Source organism: Molossus molossus, unplaced genomic scaffold (genome assembly GCF_014108415.1).
Source record: "Molossus molossus isolate mMolMol1 unplaced genomic scaffold, mMolMol1.p scaffold_m16_p_21, whole genome shotgun sequence".
NCBI lineage: Eukaryota > Metazoa > Chordata > Mammalia > Chiroptera > Molossidae > Molossus > Molossus molossus.
Window position 1 is genome coordinate 19,396,091 of NW_023425357.1, and position 14,096 is coordinate 19,410,186.

The 14,096-nt window shown below is 46.0% G+C and overlaps 1 protein-coding gene across 2 annotated transcripts in view; it reads left to right on the forward strand.

Annotated features, from left to right (window-relative positions):
- Window positions 1–262: 262 nt before the first annotated feature.
- The window catches only part of FBXO31 (F-box protein 31), a 39,080-nt gene continuing 25,246 nt past the window's right edge, over window positions 263–14,096 (forward strand). For both annotated transcript variants that reach the window (XM_036275374.1, XM_036275375.1), the window contains exon 1: window positions 263–611. In XM_036275374.1, the coding sequence (XP_036131267.1) occupies window positions 263–611 (349 nt within the window). The remainder of the gene's footprint in view (window positions 612–14,096) is intronic.

Sequence of the window (14,096 nt, forward strand, 5' to 3'; positions counted from 1 at the left end):
CCGGGGCTCACCGGCCCACTAGGAAAGGGATCCCCGGATCACCCACCGGGGCAGGCGGGGCTTCCTGGGGCGGGGCCTCTGCGGGTCCCCCCTGGGGGAGGGGCCGAGCTGAGTGGGGCGTGGCTAGGCTCAGGACTGGGAGGGCTCGGCTCTGATGGGGCGTGACTAGGCCCTGGGGGGCCTGCTCTGGGCTCCAGCGGGGCGGGGCCGGCTCGCAGCAGCGCCCGCGCACGCGCGGCGGCGGGTCCGTTACTTGCCCGGCATGGCGGTGTGCGCTCGCCTCTGTGGCGTGGGCTCTTCGCGGGGATGCCGGCGTCGCCAGCAGCGCCGGGGCCCGGCCGAGACGGCGGCGGCCGACAGCGAGCCGGACACCGACCTAGAAGAGGAGCGCATCGAGGCGGGCGCGGCGGCGCTGTGCGGGGAGTGGGGCGGCCGGAGCGCGAGCCCCTCGCCGCCCCCGCGCTGCTCGCTCCTGGAGCTGCCTCCCGAGCTGTTGGTGGAGATCTTCGCCTCGCTACCCGGCACCGACCTGCCCAGCCTGGCACAGGTCTGCACCAAGTTCTGTCGCATCCTGCACAATGACACCATCTGGAGACGGCGCTGCCGGGAGGGTGAGTGCGCGATAGCGGGGGTCCAGGCTTGGGAGGGGACTTGGGCCTGGAGCGGGGCTCGGGGCGGAGGTCCGGGCGTGGGGGGAGGTTCCGGGGTTGCGAGGGTACTCGCAGGTCCAGGCGGCAGGTGTGCCGGCCTGGAAGGGGGCTCTGAGTTCCCCAAGGGCCCTGGACAGGGACCTGTCCTAGATCGGGGGCCTCCTGGGCAGGGTCTCGGCTAGCCGGAGGATTCGGGCCTGGAGGGGACTCGGGGGTCTCGGGGGTCTCGGCTCCTCTTGGGCCCAGGAGGGTGACCTTTCACAGATCCGGAAGCACTAAAGGACTGACCTGGCTGTGCAGAGGTGGTGGTGGTGGTGGTGGGGTCCCGTCACAGATCCGGGGTGCCGGGGAGGTAGAGTTCTCGGTGGGCATTGGGGTGCTCAGAGAGGGGTAGGAGGAAACAGGACTCCGCGGAGCCAAGAGAAGGGATGCCAGTTGGGGCAATGGGGGCGTCCCTGTAGGTGTGAGACCCTGGAGGTTTAGGCTGGGTAGTAACCGGATATCTGCGGGAGACCTCCTCCACCCAGCCCTTTGGGCGATGGGTGGGAAGCTGAGGAGAGCTATGAAGGTGAGTTTGAGTAGTTAGGGAGCAGAGCGAGCCAAGTGTTTGGAAGTTCTCTTGAGAAAAAGCCTGGGTCTGTGGACAGGTGGGTGGAGCCAGGTAGTGCGGGAGGGGTTGCTGTCCTCTTCAGGGATGCTGGTGGCAGCAGTGAGGATATCAAGTAGTAGTTTTGTAACAAATCCCAGGAGGAAAGGTTTCCTTAATCCAGAGTGCAAGGCTCTCTGCGTTTAAACGTTGACAGATCTCTGATGTTCAATAAGCTCTCATACACTAGTAAACCGGATAAATCTGAACAACGGAGAACAGCAAAAGAATGAAAGTAAGAATCATCAGGGAGCATTTGAAATCTTGCTGACGGGAATATATCATCAGTTTGGCTCAAATAAACTGTTATTGTTATTTTTATCCTCACCCGAGGACATTTTTGCATTTATCTTCAGATAGAGAGTGAGAAAGAGAGAGAAACATCAGTGTGAGAGAGACACATTGAGTGGTTGCCACCCACGGGGGCTGGGGACTAACTGCAACTGAGGTATGTGTTCTTAGTGGGAACCAAACCCGGGTCTCTTTGGACCGCAGGCCGACGTTCTAACCGCTGAGCCAAACTGGCCAGGGCTATTTTGACTTTAAAAAAAAAACCTCACCCGAGGATATGTTTTTATTGATTTTAGAGCAAGAGGAAGGCAGAGGGAGAGAGAGAGATCAGTGTGAGAGAGAAACATCAACATTGATTGGTTGCCTCTCTGCATTCACCCTGACCAAGGATCAAACTTGTGACCCTTTGGTATACTGAGTGATGCTCCAGCCAACTGAGTCACGTGGGCTGGGGTTCTTTTGACTTTTCAAAACAGAGGCAAAGAAAGTTCTACTTTCTCTTTCTCTATGATTTTCATTTGCTTTGTTTTGTATTTTGTACACCTGTAGGACCCTGGTTTGTCAGAGATGTTCCATTGTGCTTTGAGGAGTTTCTCCATCAGTCAGCCAAACCTGTGTTGTGGTCTCTGGGGAACTATAACATGTTTGTGTGTGTGTAGTTCAACTCTAAGAATGGAGAGTAACAGAAGACTTTTATGTAATCAGAAAACTCAAAGGCATGCCACAGAGTAGAATTAACTAGAGTTACAACTCGGTAAATTTCTAGACTTGTTCTAGAAATATAAAAAGTCCAGCCCTGGTCAGTTTGGCTTAGTGGTTAGAGTGCCAGCCTGCAGACCAAAGAGTCCTGGGTTTGATTCTGGCCAAGGGCATATACCTCGGTTGGGGTTGTGCGGGTTGCAACCAATCGATGTGTCTCTCTCACATCGATGTTTCTCTTCTTCCTCTCTCTCTATCTCACCCTGTGTGAAGATAAATGTAAAAATATCCTCCTGCATTGTCCCGCAGACCAGAGAGCCCCAGGTTCAGTTCCCGCTAAGAACACGTACCTTGGTTGTGGTTCTCTCACATCGATGTTTTTCTCTCTTCCTCCCTCTCTCCCTACTGTTCTATCTCAAGATATATGCAAAAATGTCCTCAGGTGAGGATAAAAAATATATATGTATGTGTGTGTGTATATATATATCCTCCGTATCCTTGGATGAGGATTTAAAAAAAAGGGAAATATAAAAAGTCCCAATGAAGACATAGAAAGAAGTTGGGGAGCAGACATAGAAGGACCCTTGAATCCTTCCTTCCCCACTGCTGCATTTCTCAGTTCATCTTTCCTGGGACTACAGACAGACATCATGATGGTGGAATCCAGGCATCTTGTTCACCGAGATGGTCTGACATGCTAGGGCAATTTTAATTTTGAGAAATTAAAAAATGAAAGATAAAAATGATACGTGGCCTGGCTGGTGTGGTTTAGTGGTTGAGCGTCGACCCATGCACCAGGAGGTCACTGGTTCGATTCCCGGTCAGGGCACATGCCCAGGTTGTGGGCCAGATCCCCAGTGGGGGGCGTGCAGGAGGCAGCCAATTGATGTTCTCTCTCATTAATGTTTCTACCTCTCTTCCTCTCCTTTCCTCTCTCTTTGAAATCAATAAAGAAAAAAAAAAAAAGATATGTGGATGAAAAGAGGCCTCATGTTAGCCTGACAAGCTCAGGGAAGGTCTGCATGGTGGCCGTGCGAACTCAGAGATGGAACGTAAAGGATGGTCTGAAATGAAAACTTAAACTAAATGTCAGGTAGTCATGTCCTAGGCCAACATCTTCCCTGACAAAGGTCAATCTTTAACTGAGCCTGTCTGTTGTCTTATTGCATCTACCATAACATAGTTTTGGAATGTCCAAGTGATTTTCCCTTCTCTGGACACCTCAGAGCACAGGCACCAGTCTGCAGAGACCACAGACCCTCTCCCTGCTATCCAGCTCATTGTTGACTGTTAACTATCCTGTGCCCACCTGTATAAAAGATGTCTGTGTCTGTCATTACTTTCCATCCAGTCCCAAAGGTTTCCTGCTTTGCTTTCTCCCACCTCCCTGATCTGTCACCAGTGGATTTCATCTAACTCACTTGCATCTTCTCTTTTGATTGTAATTTATAAAAAAAAGGGCACAACTGCCATTCTCCAGAGCATTATCTCAGCCTGTTGAGATTTTGCTTCCTGGCAATGATCGACGGTTTTGGCTCAAATAAACTCACAAAAATTCTTCACAGGTTTGAATGTTTTTTATATTGACAGATAAAACAGGCATATTCCTAGTCACCCCCTCAATAAATAACTGTTTTGTCATATTTGGTTTGGAATCCTCTACCTTTTTTTAAACAAAACATCTCAGTTAAGACTCAAGTCCCTTCTGATCACCATTGTTCTCATTGTGGGAAGCAGCCAGTCGTGGGTTTAATTTACTTGTATGTACATATACCTATATACATCCCCAACACATTACATTGTTTTGTGGTGGTTCAAATTTTAGAACTGTATCGTACTGTAAGTATTGTACTTCTGCTTTCCCCCCATCACCTTGTGTTTTTAATAAGTTCTGTCCCTGTTAATACATTTAAGTATTTTTATTTATTTTTTTGTAATTTTTAAAAATCCGCACTCAAGGGTATGTTTTTATTGATTTTAGAGAGAGAGGAGCCCTGGCTGGTTTGGCTCAGCGGTTAGAGCGTCGGCCTGCGGTCCGGAGAGACCCGGGTTCGGTTCCCGCTAAGGGCATGTACTTCGGTTGCAGTTTGTCCCCGGCCCTGGTTGGTCGTGCGGGTGGCAGCCACTTGATGTGTCCCTTCACGTCGATGTTTCTCTCTCTCTCTGTCTTCCTCTCTCTCCCTCCCACTCTATCTGTACAAAAAATGGAAAAGTATCCTCGGGTGAGGATAAAAAAAAAAAAAAAAAAAAAAAAAAGAATAGAGAGAGAGGAAAGGGGGGGGAGAAACATCAATGTGAGAGAGAAACCCAGATCAGGAATCGAACCCACAACCTTTTGGTATGTGGGACTAAGCTCCAGCCAACTGAGCCACACTGGCCAGGGTCTGGTTAAATCTTTTTAAATGCTATGTGCTGGTTCATACTTTGAAGAGGCCACACTTTTGTTTCTTCATTTGTTTTTATTTATTTTTTCATTATACCCAGTGTGACAGTGAACAGTCTCATAAGTTTGAACATTTTTTAAGGAATATATCCAAAAGCAGTGTTGCTGGGCAGTGGGCTTTGAGATTCACAGGTTTTGTTTTTAGATTTGCATTTTTACTAGATACTATTCAGTTATTTCCTGGAATGATTTTACCTGTTTACACACCTGTCACTGGGGCATGACTAGGCAAGTCACAAAACATAAAATACAAATGCCCAATATGCATCATCTCAAAGTAGCTGCCTTTTGTGGTCTAGGTTATCTTAATTAATTGAATATCTGCTAGATTCTCTTTAATGTGAATGATTTACCTTTTAAAATGTGTGCCAATGTGAGTGAGAAGCAGCATCTCATTCATTTTCTTTTCTTTTTATTTTTTATTAATCCTTACCTGAGGATATATTTTTTTCCCATTGATTTTTAGAGAGAGACTAGAGGCAAGTAAGGAGTGGGGGTGTGGGGGGGAGAAACATGGATGTGAGAAAGAGACATCGATTGGTTGCCACCTTCATGTACCCCGACTGGGGCTAGAGATCAGACCTGCACCCCAGGTATATGCCCTTGACTGGGAATTGAACCCGTGACCCTTTGGTATGCGGGCCAATGCTCTAACCACTTTGCCACACTGGCCAGGGCAGCATCTCATTTTAATTTTCATCTGTGTGATAACTAGTGAGGACGCACATTTCAAAAATAAAGTTATTGGTCCGTGGCCAGTTTGGTTCAGTGGTTAGAGCGTCAGCCCATGGACCAATGAGTTGCGGGTTCGATTCTGGTCAAGTGCAGGTACCTCAGTTGCGATTGGTCCCTGGCCCTGGTCAGGTCATGTGGGAGGCAGCCAGTCGATGTGCTTCTCTCACATCAATGTTTTTCTCTCCCTCCCTCCCTCCCTCCCTTCTACTCTATCTCATGATAAACAGAAAAATGCCCTCGGGTGAGGATTGAGAAATAAATAAATAAATAAATAAAGTTATTGGAAATTTGAATTTCTTTTGCTTATCCTTAGCCTTTGCCCTCTTTTTCTGTTGTTATTTTCTTATCGATATGTGGGTTTATTAATTTAATCTGGATATAATTTTGTTTAATATATTGTGAAATATTTTCTTATAGTCACGTGCTTTTTAACTACATTTATAGTGACTTTTGTGAATGTTACAATATAAATCAAAATTATAAATCTTTAACTTTGTCATCCCAAACTTACGAAGAGAGTCCACAGCTAGGTCTTCAGTTTCACGATTTCACTCTGGTAGCTTTAATTTCCAGCTTATCTAGGTCAGTAATTGGAGAGTCCTATGTGGTATTCATAGGTGTCTCATAGAGTTAGTATAATTATGATTGGATTTATATATAAACATAGTCGTGTGCGAGACAAGTGTGGTCTTAACTCTTTGAGCCCCAAAACTTAAGGGTGCCACTAAGGCATGTATTGTTCAATAGCGCTTCCTAAAATGATAGGATGATTTTGGGGCAGGAGGGAGGTATATTAGAAACCTAAAATGAAGTAGCTTTTTTTTTTTTTTATCCTCACTTGAGGACATTTTTCCATTTTTTGTTCAGATAGAGTGGGAGGGGGAGAGAGAGAGAAACATTGATGTGAAAGGGACACATCGAGTGGTTGCCTCCCACACGACCCAGCCAGGTCCGGGGACAAACTGCAACCGAGGTACGTGCCCTTAGCGGGAACCGAACCCAGGTCTCCCTGGACCGCGGGCCGACGCTCTAACTGCTGAGCCAAACCAGCCAGGGTGAAGTCGCTTTTTTATAATATTTGGTGAGAAGCTCAAAATTTCCAGTGTCTTAGAAGTAATAAATTATCAATATAAAAAAGTTATTTTATAGAACTTTGGCCATTATAGTCCCTTGCATGTTGGAGCTGTGGGAATAAGTATTTTCTAGTTGGTATTTCTCTGGACAAGTGAAAAGATTGCTACTGAGAAACCAAATCTGTGCTCCTGATTTGGGCAAGTATATGACAAAACAGGTGTTGTTTTCCCCCTTACAGGAAATGAAACCAAACCCAGTCTCCCGGGCACGAACGGGTAGATGGAGGGCGAACACTTTCTGATGCATCATTCCTTTGGCTACAGGCCTCCTGCATGTGGGGCTATAAATAAGTCATCATTTCTCAGAGAACCCGGGGTGGAAGCCAAGGACTTTATTTTGCCTTTGACCCTGACGGTGCTTTTTTTTGGTTAATACTTAGCCATCTAGTTGGTGAAATGCTTCACTTATTCAATATTTCATGGTCTACCTAATGCTAATGAGTTTACAAAATTCAGACCATAGTTATAAATCAAAATAGTCAAGTAATAACAAGATATATTTAAAAACAAAGGGAATGCTCATACGTGTATTTTTCCATTCAACACTGAACTCTACATATTGAGTCACAAAACTTTCATTTTTTTCAGCTTAGTGCCTGCTGCCACGGTCAGGTTTTGATTTGATAATATATAATTTTCCCGTTTCTTTTCTTGATGGGTAAGTGGTCTTAATGACACATGGAATAATATTTGATCAGTTGTAAGTCTAAAGTGGGTTTATATTCCATCATAATTAGAAATATATTTTTCCCATAATGTGTGATCTTTATGACAGAAATGGGAAATTAAAAACCAATATTTAATTTTGTTTTTTGCATGCAGAAGAAAATGCTATTTCTGTTCTGTTTGACATCCTGATGCAAAATATGAGAAATGTGGCTTTTAAATATGGCTGAAATTAGAAGGGCTATTGCTGGAAGAGTGAAATGGGCAAGTTGTTGGTTTTAAGGTTGGCTTAAGAAATATTTTTTGATTCCTATTAAGCAGATGCTTTTTGAGCCCACCAATTTTGGTGGAAGGGAGGGCAGGTTGGCAGTTGGATAAACAAACTGTCCAGGTCATAGAAACACATGAGCCTCAACCATGAGAAGAGGAAGCCAAGTCTACCTCCTGGACATACACCGGGATCTCAAAACTACAGGGAAAACCTTTATCCTTTTCTTCTGCTTTGCTAATTGACTACAGTTCTCTGTGTTTCTACAAGTTGAATCTCATATGCTGCTTCATAGAAAAACCTAATCCTTTCAGTTAGCAAAGTAGAAAAGGATAAAGAAAAATGGTGCCTCTTAAGACTTCCTGTTTTTTAACCTTAAGAAAGCAAGCTGGAAGTGAATCTGGTACCCAGAAAGCATTGAGTAAAGATTTCCCCTTGGCCTAGACACTAGTGACACGCCAAAAAGAATTGGTTGGTTGTTAGAGGACCAGGCTCTGCCATTTTTACTGTTTTACTGTGTTTATAAAGTGGTTATGTAATGCACTTGAGGATATGAGTTTGTCTTTCTGACTGTAAAGGGCATACAGATAAATACAAGAAGAGCACCTGTGGGCCTTTGGAGAGGGACAAGTGTCCTCCCCAAAACCAGGCCCTTTCAGGAGATGATCTGGGTTCCAAACTCATGAGTCAGCATCCTTTGCCAGTGATGCCATCACTGTTCACCCAGTGGCCATGGAGAGTAAACCTGGAATCTACAGGTCTGCTTGTCTAGTACTGGTGGAGGAAGAGGGACGTCTGGGATATTAGAAAAGGGCTAGTGTGAGATGATTGCAGTCAGACTCGGGAGCATATCTCATGGTCTCAAAATAGGTACTGAGACAGAGCAGGTGTGCTTGCATTCAGGAAGAATGGGTGTCCGGGGTAACAGGTGGGCCCTAGCCTAAGTGGGTCTCCCTTGGCCAGGGGGATGCCTATCATGGGAGCCGGATGGTGGTCGGAGTCATCTAGCTGGAAGAGTGAAATTTCTCAAGGTTCCTGTTGGCATCAAGACTGTTTATCTTTGCAGGGAGAACATTGTTGGGAATAAGTCACATTGATTTGTGTAGGTGGTTTCATCTGTCCTCAGGAACTATTTGTTTAGTATCCGGAATGTTCTAGGTGTTTAATAGGAGACACCTATGAGCCATGTCCAGGTTTTGGTTTTCACACTCTTTCCCATCCTGAGATGAGCTGGCTGCAGAGTGTTTTTCTAAATTGGCTACGTTATTATTTTTTTTAAAGGGCATTACGTGCATTTACAGTCATAGCTGAGTAGAGCAGCCGCTAGAGAGCACACAGGGGGTTTGAAATCAGGGCTCTGTTGTTGAGGAGTGTTCATGGATATTCGCTCAGAGCAGCTTATCAGGAAACCTGGGGGCCTCTCGTGCCCCACTCCTCCTTCCCACCGGCTCCCGCCCTTCTGCCTTGGACTTCCTTTTCAGCCTCGGAAGAAAAGTTAGAACCATGTTTTATTAAGGGTTATAATTATTCCCAATTTAGTACAGACAGAAATGCAGTCTTTCCCATCAGTACTGCCTTTTACTTTTATTTAGAAAACTGTGTGAGTTTATAGCAGGTAGGAAACAAGCCAGCAGCATTCCTCCAGTCGACACCCCGCCCCTCCCCAGCTCCCTGCTGCTTGCCAGGTGCCAGATCTGGGTTGCATCCTCCTTTCCTCCTGCCTCTGCCTTACTGGTGGTCCAGTGGCCTCCTCTCTGGACACTCCCACCCGCCTGCATTTCCGGGTGCAGCTCTGCTGGTCCCACCCACAGGTTAATAGTCCAAATGCAGGCCCTGTCCACGCTGCTTTTCCCCCGGAGATTCTTCAGTGCTTCTGTGTTGCCGGTGGACTCCTGTCTGGCATTTGAGCCCCTCAAGGACCAGGAGAGAACCTCCCTTTCAAGACTTACCTGTGTGCCTACCAGTTTGCTACAGATGGTGCCTTAGCCGTGCGCCTTTCCAAGGTGTCACAATTCCATTTTTTGGGTCACGGAGGCTAAGTCCCCTCTAATTGTAGTCTCTCAATGCCAAGGCAGTGCACAGAGTAACGGCGTCAGCGCTCTTTGTCCCCTTCTGTTCCAGTGCCAAGATCTCAGCACGCTGGCATGGGTGCCGTCCCCACTGCTCCATCTTCTCTTAGGGAAGGAGCCTAAGGAAACAGATGTGTGGCCATTGGGCTCTCCCGTGGAGGTGAGAGAGTAGAAAAGAGAGAGAGAAAATTCTCCTACTCCATTCCCACCCATAGAGACTGACTAGATTCGGTGCATATTCAGAAATGTGCTGCCTGGCTGGGTGGTTCAGTTGGTTGGAGTATCATTCGGGTTCCATACCTGGTGAGGGCACAGATTTAGGTTTTGGTTTCGATCCCTGGTTGGAGTGTGTATGGGGGGCAACAGATTGATGTTTATCTCTCACATCAATGTTTCTCTCTCATTTCGGTGTTTCTTTCTCTCTCTCTCTCCCAAATCAATAAAAACATATCCTTAGGTGAGGATTTAAAAAAAAAAAAAAAGAAATGTGTTATGGGACAGAGTTTTCGGTTAGCCCCATCACACAGCACTGGCCTCGCTGGACAGGAAATGCGTGATGAGGGGTGGGCAGCCCTTGGCAGCTACGCGCAGCTTCGTTGTTGACTTGACTCAGGCCAAACTACTGGGTTGTTTTTTAACTCTTGGCAAAACATTTTTCAAATGGCTCTTTGGAAAATTTCAGATTGGAATATTTGAAGTGGCAATTTAATTTTTTATTGTGGTGACACAAACCTAAAATAAAATTTACTATTTTAACAATTTTTAAGTGTACAGTGGAGTGGCATTAAGTAGTCATTCACATTGTTGTGCAGCCATCGCCCTCCGTCCGTCTCCGTGGCTCTTTCCATCTTCCCAAACCGAAACTCTGTTCCCATTAAAAATAAACTCCCCATTTTCCCTTCCCCGGTCCCTGGCATCCACCATTCTTCTTTCTGTCTCTATGAATTCAACTCCTCTGGGGACCTTATATAAATGGAATCATACAGTATTTGCCCTTCTGTGACTGGCTTATTTCACTCAGTGTAACATCCTCAAGGTCCACCCACGTTACTGCATGTGTCAGGATTTCTTTCCTTTTTTTTTTTTTTTTTATCCTCACCCGAGGATATTTTTCCATTTTTTGTACAGATAGAGTGGGAGGGAGAGAGAGGAAGGGAGAGAGAGAGAGAAACATCGACGTGAAGGGACACATCGAGTGGCTGCCACCCGCACGACCAACCAGGGCCGGGGACAAACTGCAACCGAAGTACGTGCCCTTAGCGGGAACCGAACCCGGGTCTCTCCGGACCGCAGGCCGACGCTCTAACCACTGAGCCAAACTGGCCAGGGCAGGATTTCTTTCCTTTTAAAGACTGCATAATATTCCAGTTTATAGATGGATCACATTTAGTTATCCATTCATCTGTCAGTGGACACTGGGGTTGCTTCCATCTTTGAGCTGTTGTGAGTAACGCTGCTGTGAACATGGGTGTGCAAATACCTTTTCGAATCCCTGCTTTCAGTTCTCTTGGTTATATACCCAGAAGTAGAATATCTGGATCATATGGTAATTCTATGTTTAATTGTTTGAGAAAATGCACCAGATTCTTTAGCAGAGTCTGACTATTTGATTTAAGAAATTTCCTCAAGTCCAGTTCACCCATTTTTCTTCCCCTTCCCAACTTTTTGACACTTTGTTGCCATCTTTGGTTTAGACACTTTCAAAAAAGATTTTCAGAAATTACCTTATGTGCTACATTAGCAAGGACATTTTTTGAACTGATGGCCTGGAACACCAAATCCCATACTTAAAGAGTGGCAATAGGCAGCATGGTTCGGTGTGGTAACTTTTAATTATTCAGACGGATCTCTGCCAGAGGATGGAGTTAATACTTGTTAGTTTTCTGAAAGGAAGATATGCAGTTCTGGCACGTACACTGGCCCTAAGGCTATTTTCAGGGCATTTGTTCTTAATGACTTATGGGAAGGTTTATAGAACAATCAAAGGATGTGGAATTGTTCTTGGCCACTCTTTTTAAAAAAAAGATTTTTCCATCATGTGGAAAACACCGAACATTTCTTACAGAAACATTTGGGTCACAATGACATTATTCTACTTTGGTGGATTTGTTGTGATCTTTGGGGAACATTAAGAAAAACCCACTAAGGATTGCTGTATTCATTAGACTACATCATAACTTTGCTTTTCTTCTGAGTTTTTAAATATGTTTTTATTGATTTTTTAGAGAGAGGAAAGGAGGAGGAGAGGTAGAAACATCAATGTTTGGATTGGCTGCCTCGACCTGCAACCTGGGCATGTGCTCTGACTGGGAATCGAACTGGCAACCTCTTGCCTCACTCGAGGACATTTTTGCATTTATTTTTAGATAGAGTGGGAGGGAGAGAGGGAGGAAGAGAGAGAAACATCGACTGGTTGCCACCTGCACGACCCCAACTGGGGCCGGGGACGAACTGCAGCCGAGGTACACGCCCTTAGCAGGAACCGAACCCGGGACTCTCTGGTCTGTGGGCTGAGGCTCTAACTGCTGAGCCAAACTGGCCAGGGTTCTTCTGATTGTTAATAGAAGATGCTTTATCTGGTTGTGCAAGTTCATCTCCTTTGTGATATTAGCAATACCATTTGTTGACAAAGTACACAGAGATTTATGTGATTTGGTCATCTAAGCTAAAAACCTTAGAATCACTCAGAAATTCAAGTGATTAATGAGGGGCAAGCAATGGTAGTTTCTCTCAAGTTAGAATATCCATTGGACTCATAGGAATCATAAACCAAATCACTAGCCCTCTGTAGTCTGAGAGCAGAAGAATGCCCGGGGGACAGTCTCGGTGCCTCAAAAAAGACCTGGCTTTTGATTTCAGGTGCCATCAGCAACAAGAGCACAGATGGATGCATTTTCAGGTCTTGCCCTGTATGTAACTGTTAGCCTTCAGCACTGACACATATTACAAAAGCATGCAATTCAAAGGAGGACACCCTCCCACACCTCCTGCCCCACAGTCAAACCGCTTTGTCAACAAGGCAGAAAGAGGCTGGTCCTTGGCTGCTTCATGCACTGGTAGCATGCTGGAACTGGGAAAAGGTGGCATGCTGGAACTGGGAAAAGGAGCTGGTCTTCCAAAGCCACACAGAAAACAAACCAAAGCACCAATATTACTATGCAGTAACAGTTTTGAAGTGCATCATTGTACAAGAGAAGGACAAAGTGTTTTTATGGAGAGCTGGACAGAGTAGTGACAATGACTGGTAGTGTTCAGGAGGAGCCAGTTGGCATCACAGAGCCACAGAAAAGTGTGAGGACAGTTTAATATAGAGCAGAGCTCTTCTCAGTGAGAATGGGGTAGATCAGTTGTTCCCGTTTGTTCCACCGACCAGGGGTGATCTGCAAGGATTTTGACAAGCTGTGGTCTCAGATTGCTGATCAACTCATCTTACATGCCCACATTATTTGTTTATTTATTTTTAATCCTCACCCATACATTTTTCCATATTTTGTTCAGATAGAGTAGGAGGAAGAGAGAGAGAGAAACATCGATGCCACCCGCACGGCCCAACCAGGGCCGGGGACAAACTGCATCCGAGGTACGTGCCCGTAGTGGGACAGGAACCGGGTTTCTTTGGACCGCAGGCCAATGCTCTAACTGCTGAGCCAAACTGGCTGGGGCTGATTTACCTTTCTTTACAAGTGCTTATAAGCTATATACGTAATCCTCTAGAATGGAATTCACATCCCTCTTGGCAAAAGGATAAAACAGATGTATTTTGCCTGATAATGAGCAAGGCCGTGGTTTCAGGTCTTTATCTTAACGTCTGTTCATCAGTAGTGGCGGTAGGGAAAAGCAGGGGCCCTTGGGCAGTCCTGACCAAAGGGCTTTGCAGAGTAGTAACCACCTCGCCCCAGATTACTTGTCTAGTCTGTGTGCGTTTTGAGCTCGACTTTGTCTACTCTCAAAATCCTAACAGTTATAGAAGCATTGGGTTAATGTCATTCATTCTGTTGAAAAGACCAGACCTCAGGCACGATCGAAAGTAATGAGATGAGGGACAGTGCAGTTCTGCAACTGGTCAGGCTGCATCAGTCCATATTTCAGATGACTGCTGAGTCATCAGCCTCGCCAAGCCTGTTTCCCTCCCCGAGAGGCAGCCCTAGTCCTGGCCTTAGAGGTGATTGTCAGGATTGTGTTATTAGGCTGTCCTGTGAAGCCCCAGTTGAATGCCTGCACCTGGTATGAGCATAGTGCATGAGAGTCCTGGTTATTACTGTGAGGTCCTAGGGGACCCGTTCTCCTCATCAAACGCTTGCTGAGCACACACCTGTGCCAGAGCTGTGCTCACCACTGTGAGGCGTTACCATCAAGGCTTTGATTCTGGGTCCCCCATTGTGAGCCCATGCTCCTTTGTGCAAATCAGTCACCTCTCTGCCCCTATTTTTTTCATTATTAAAATGGAGATGATAATAGCACCTCTCATGGGCTGCTGGCAGGGTAGAGTGCAGTGG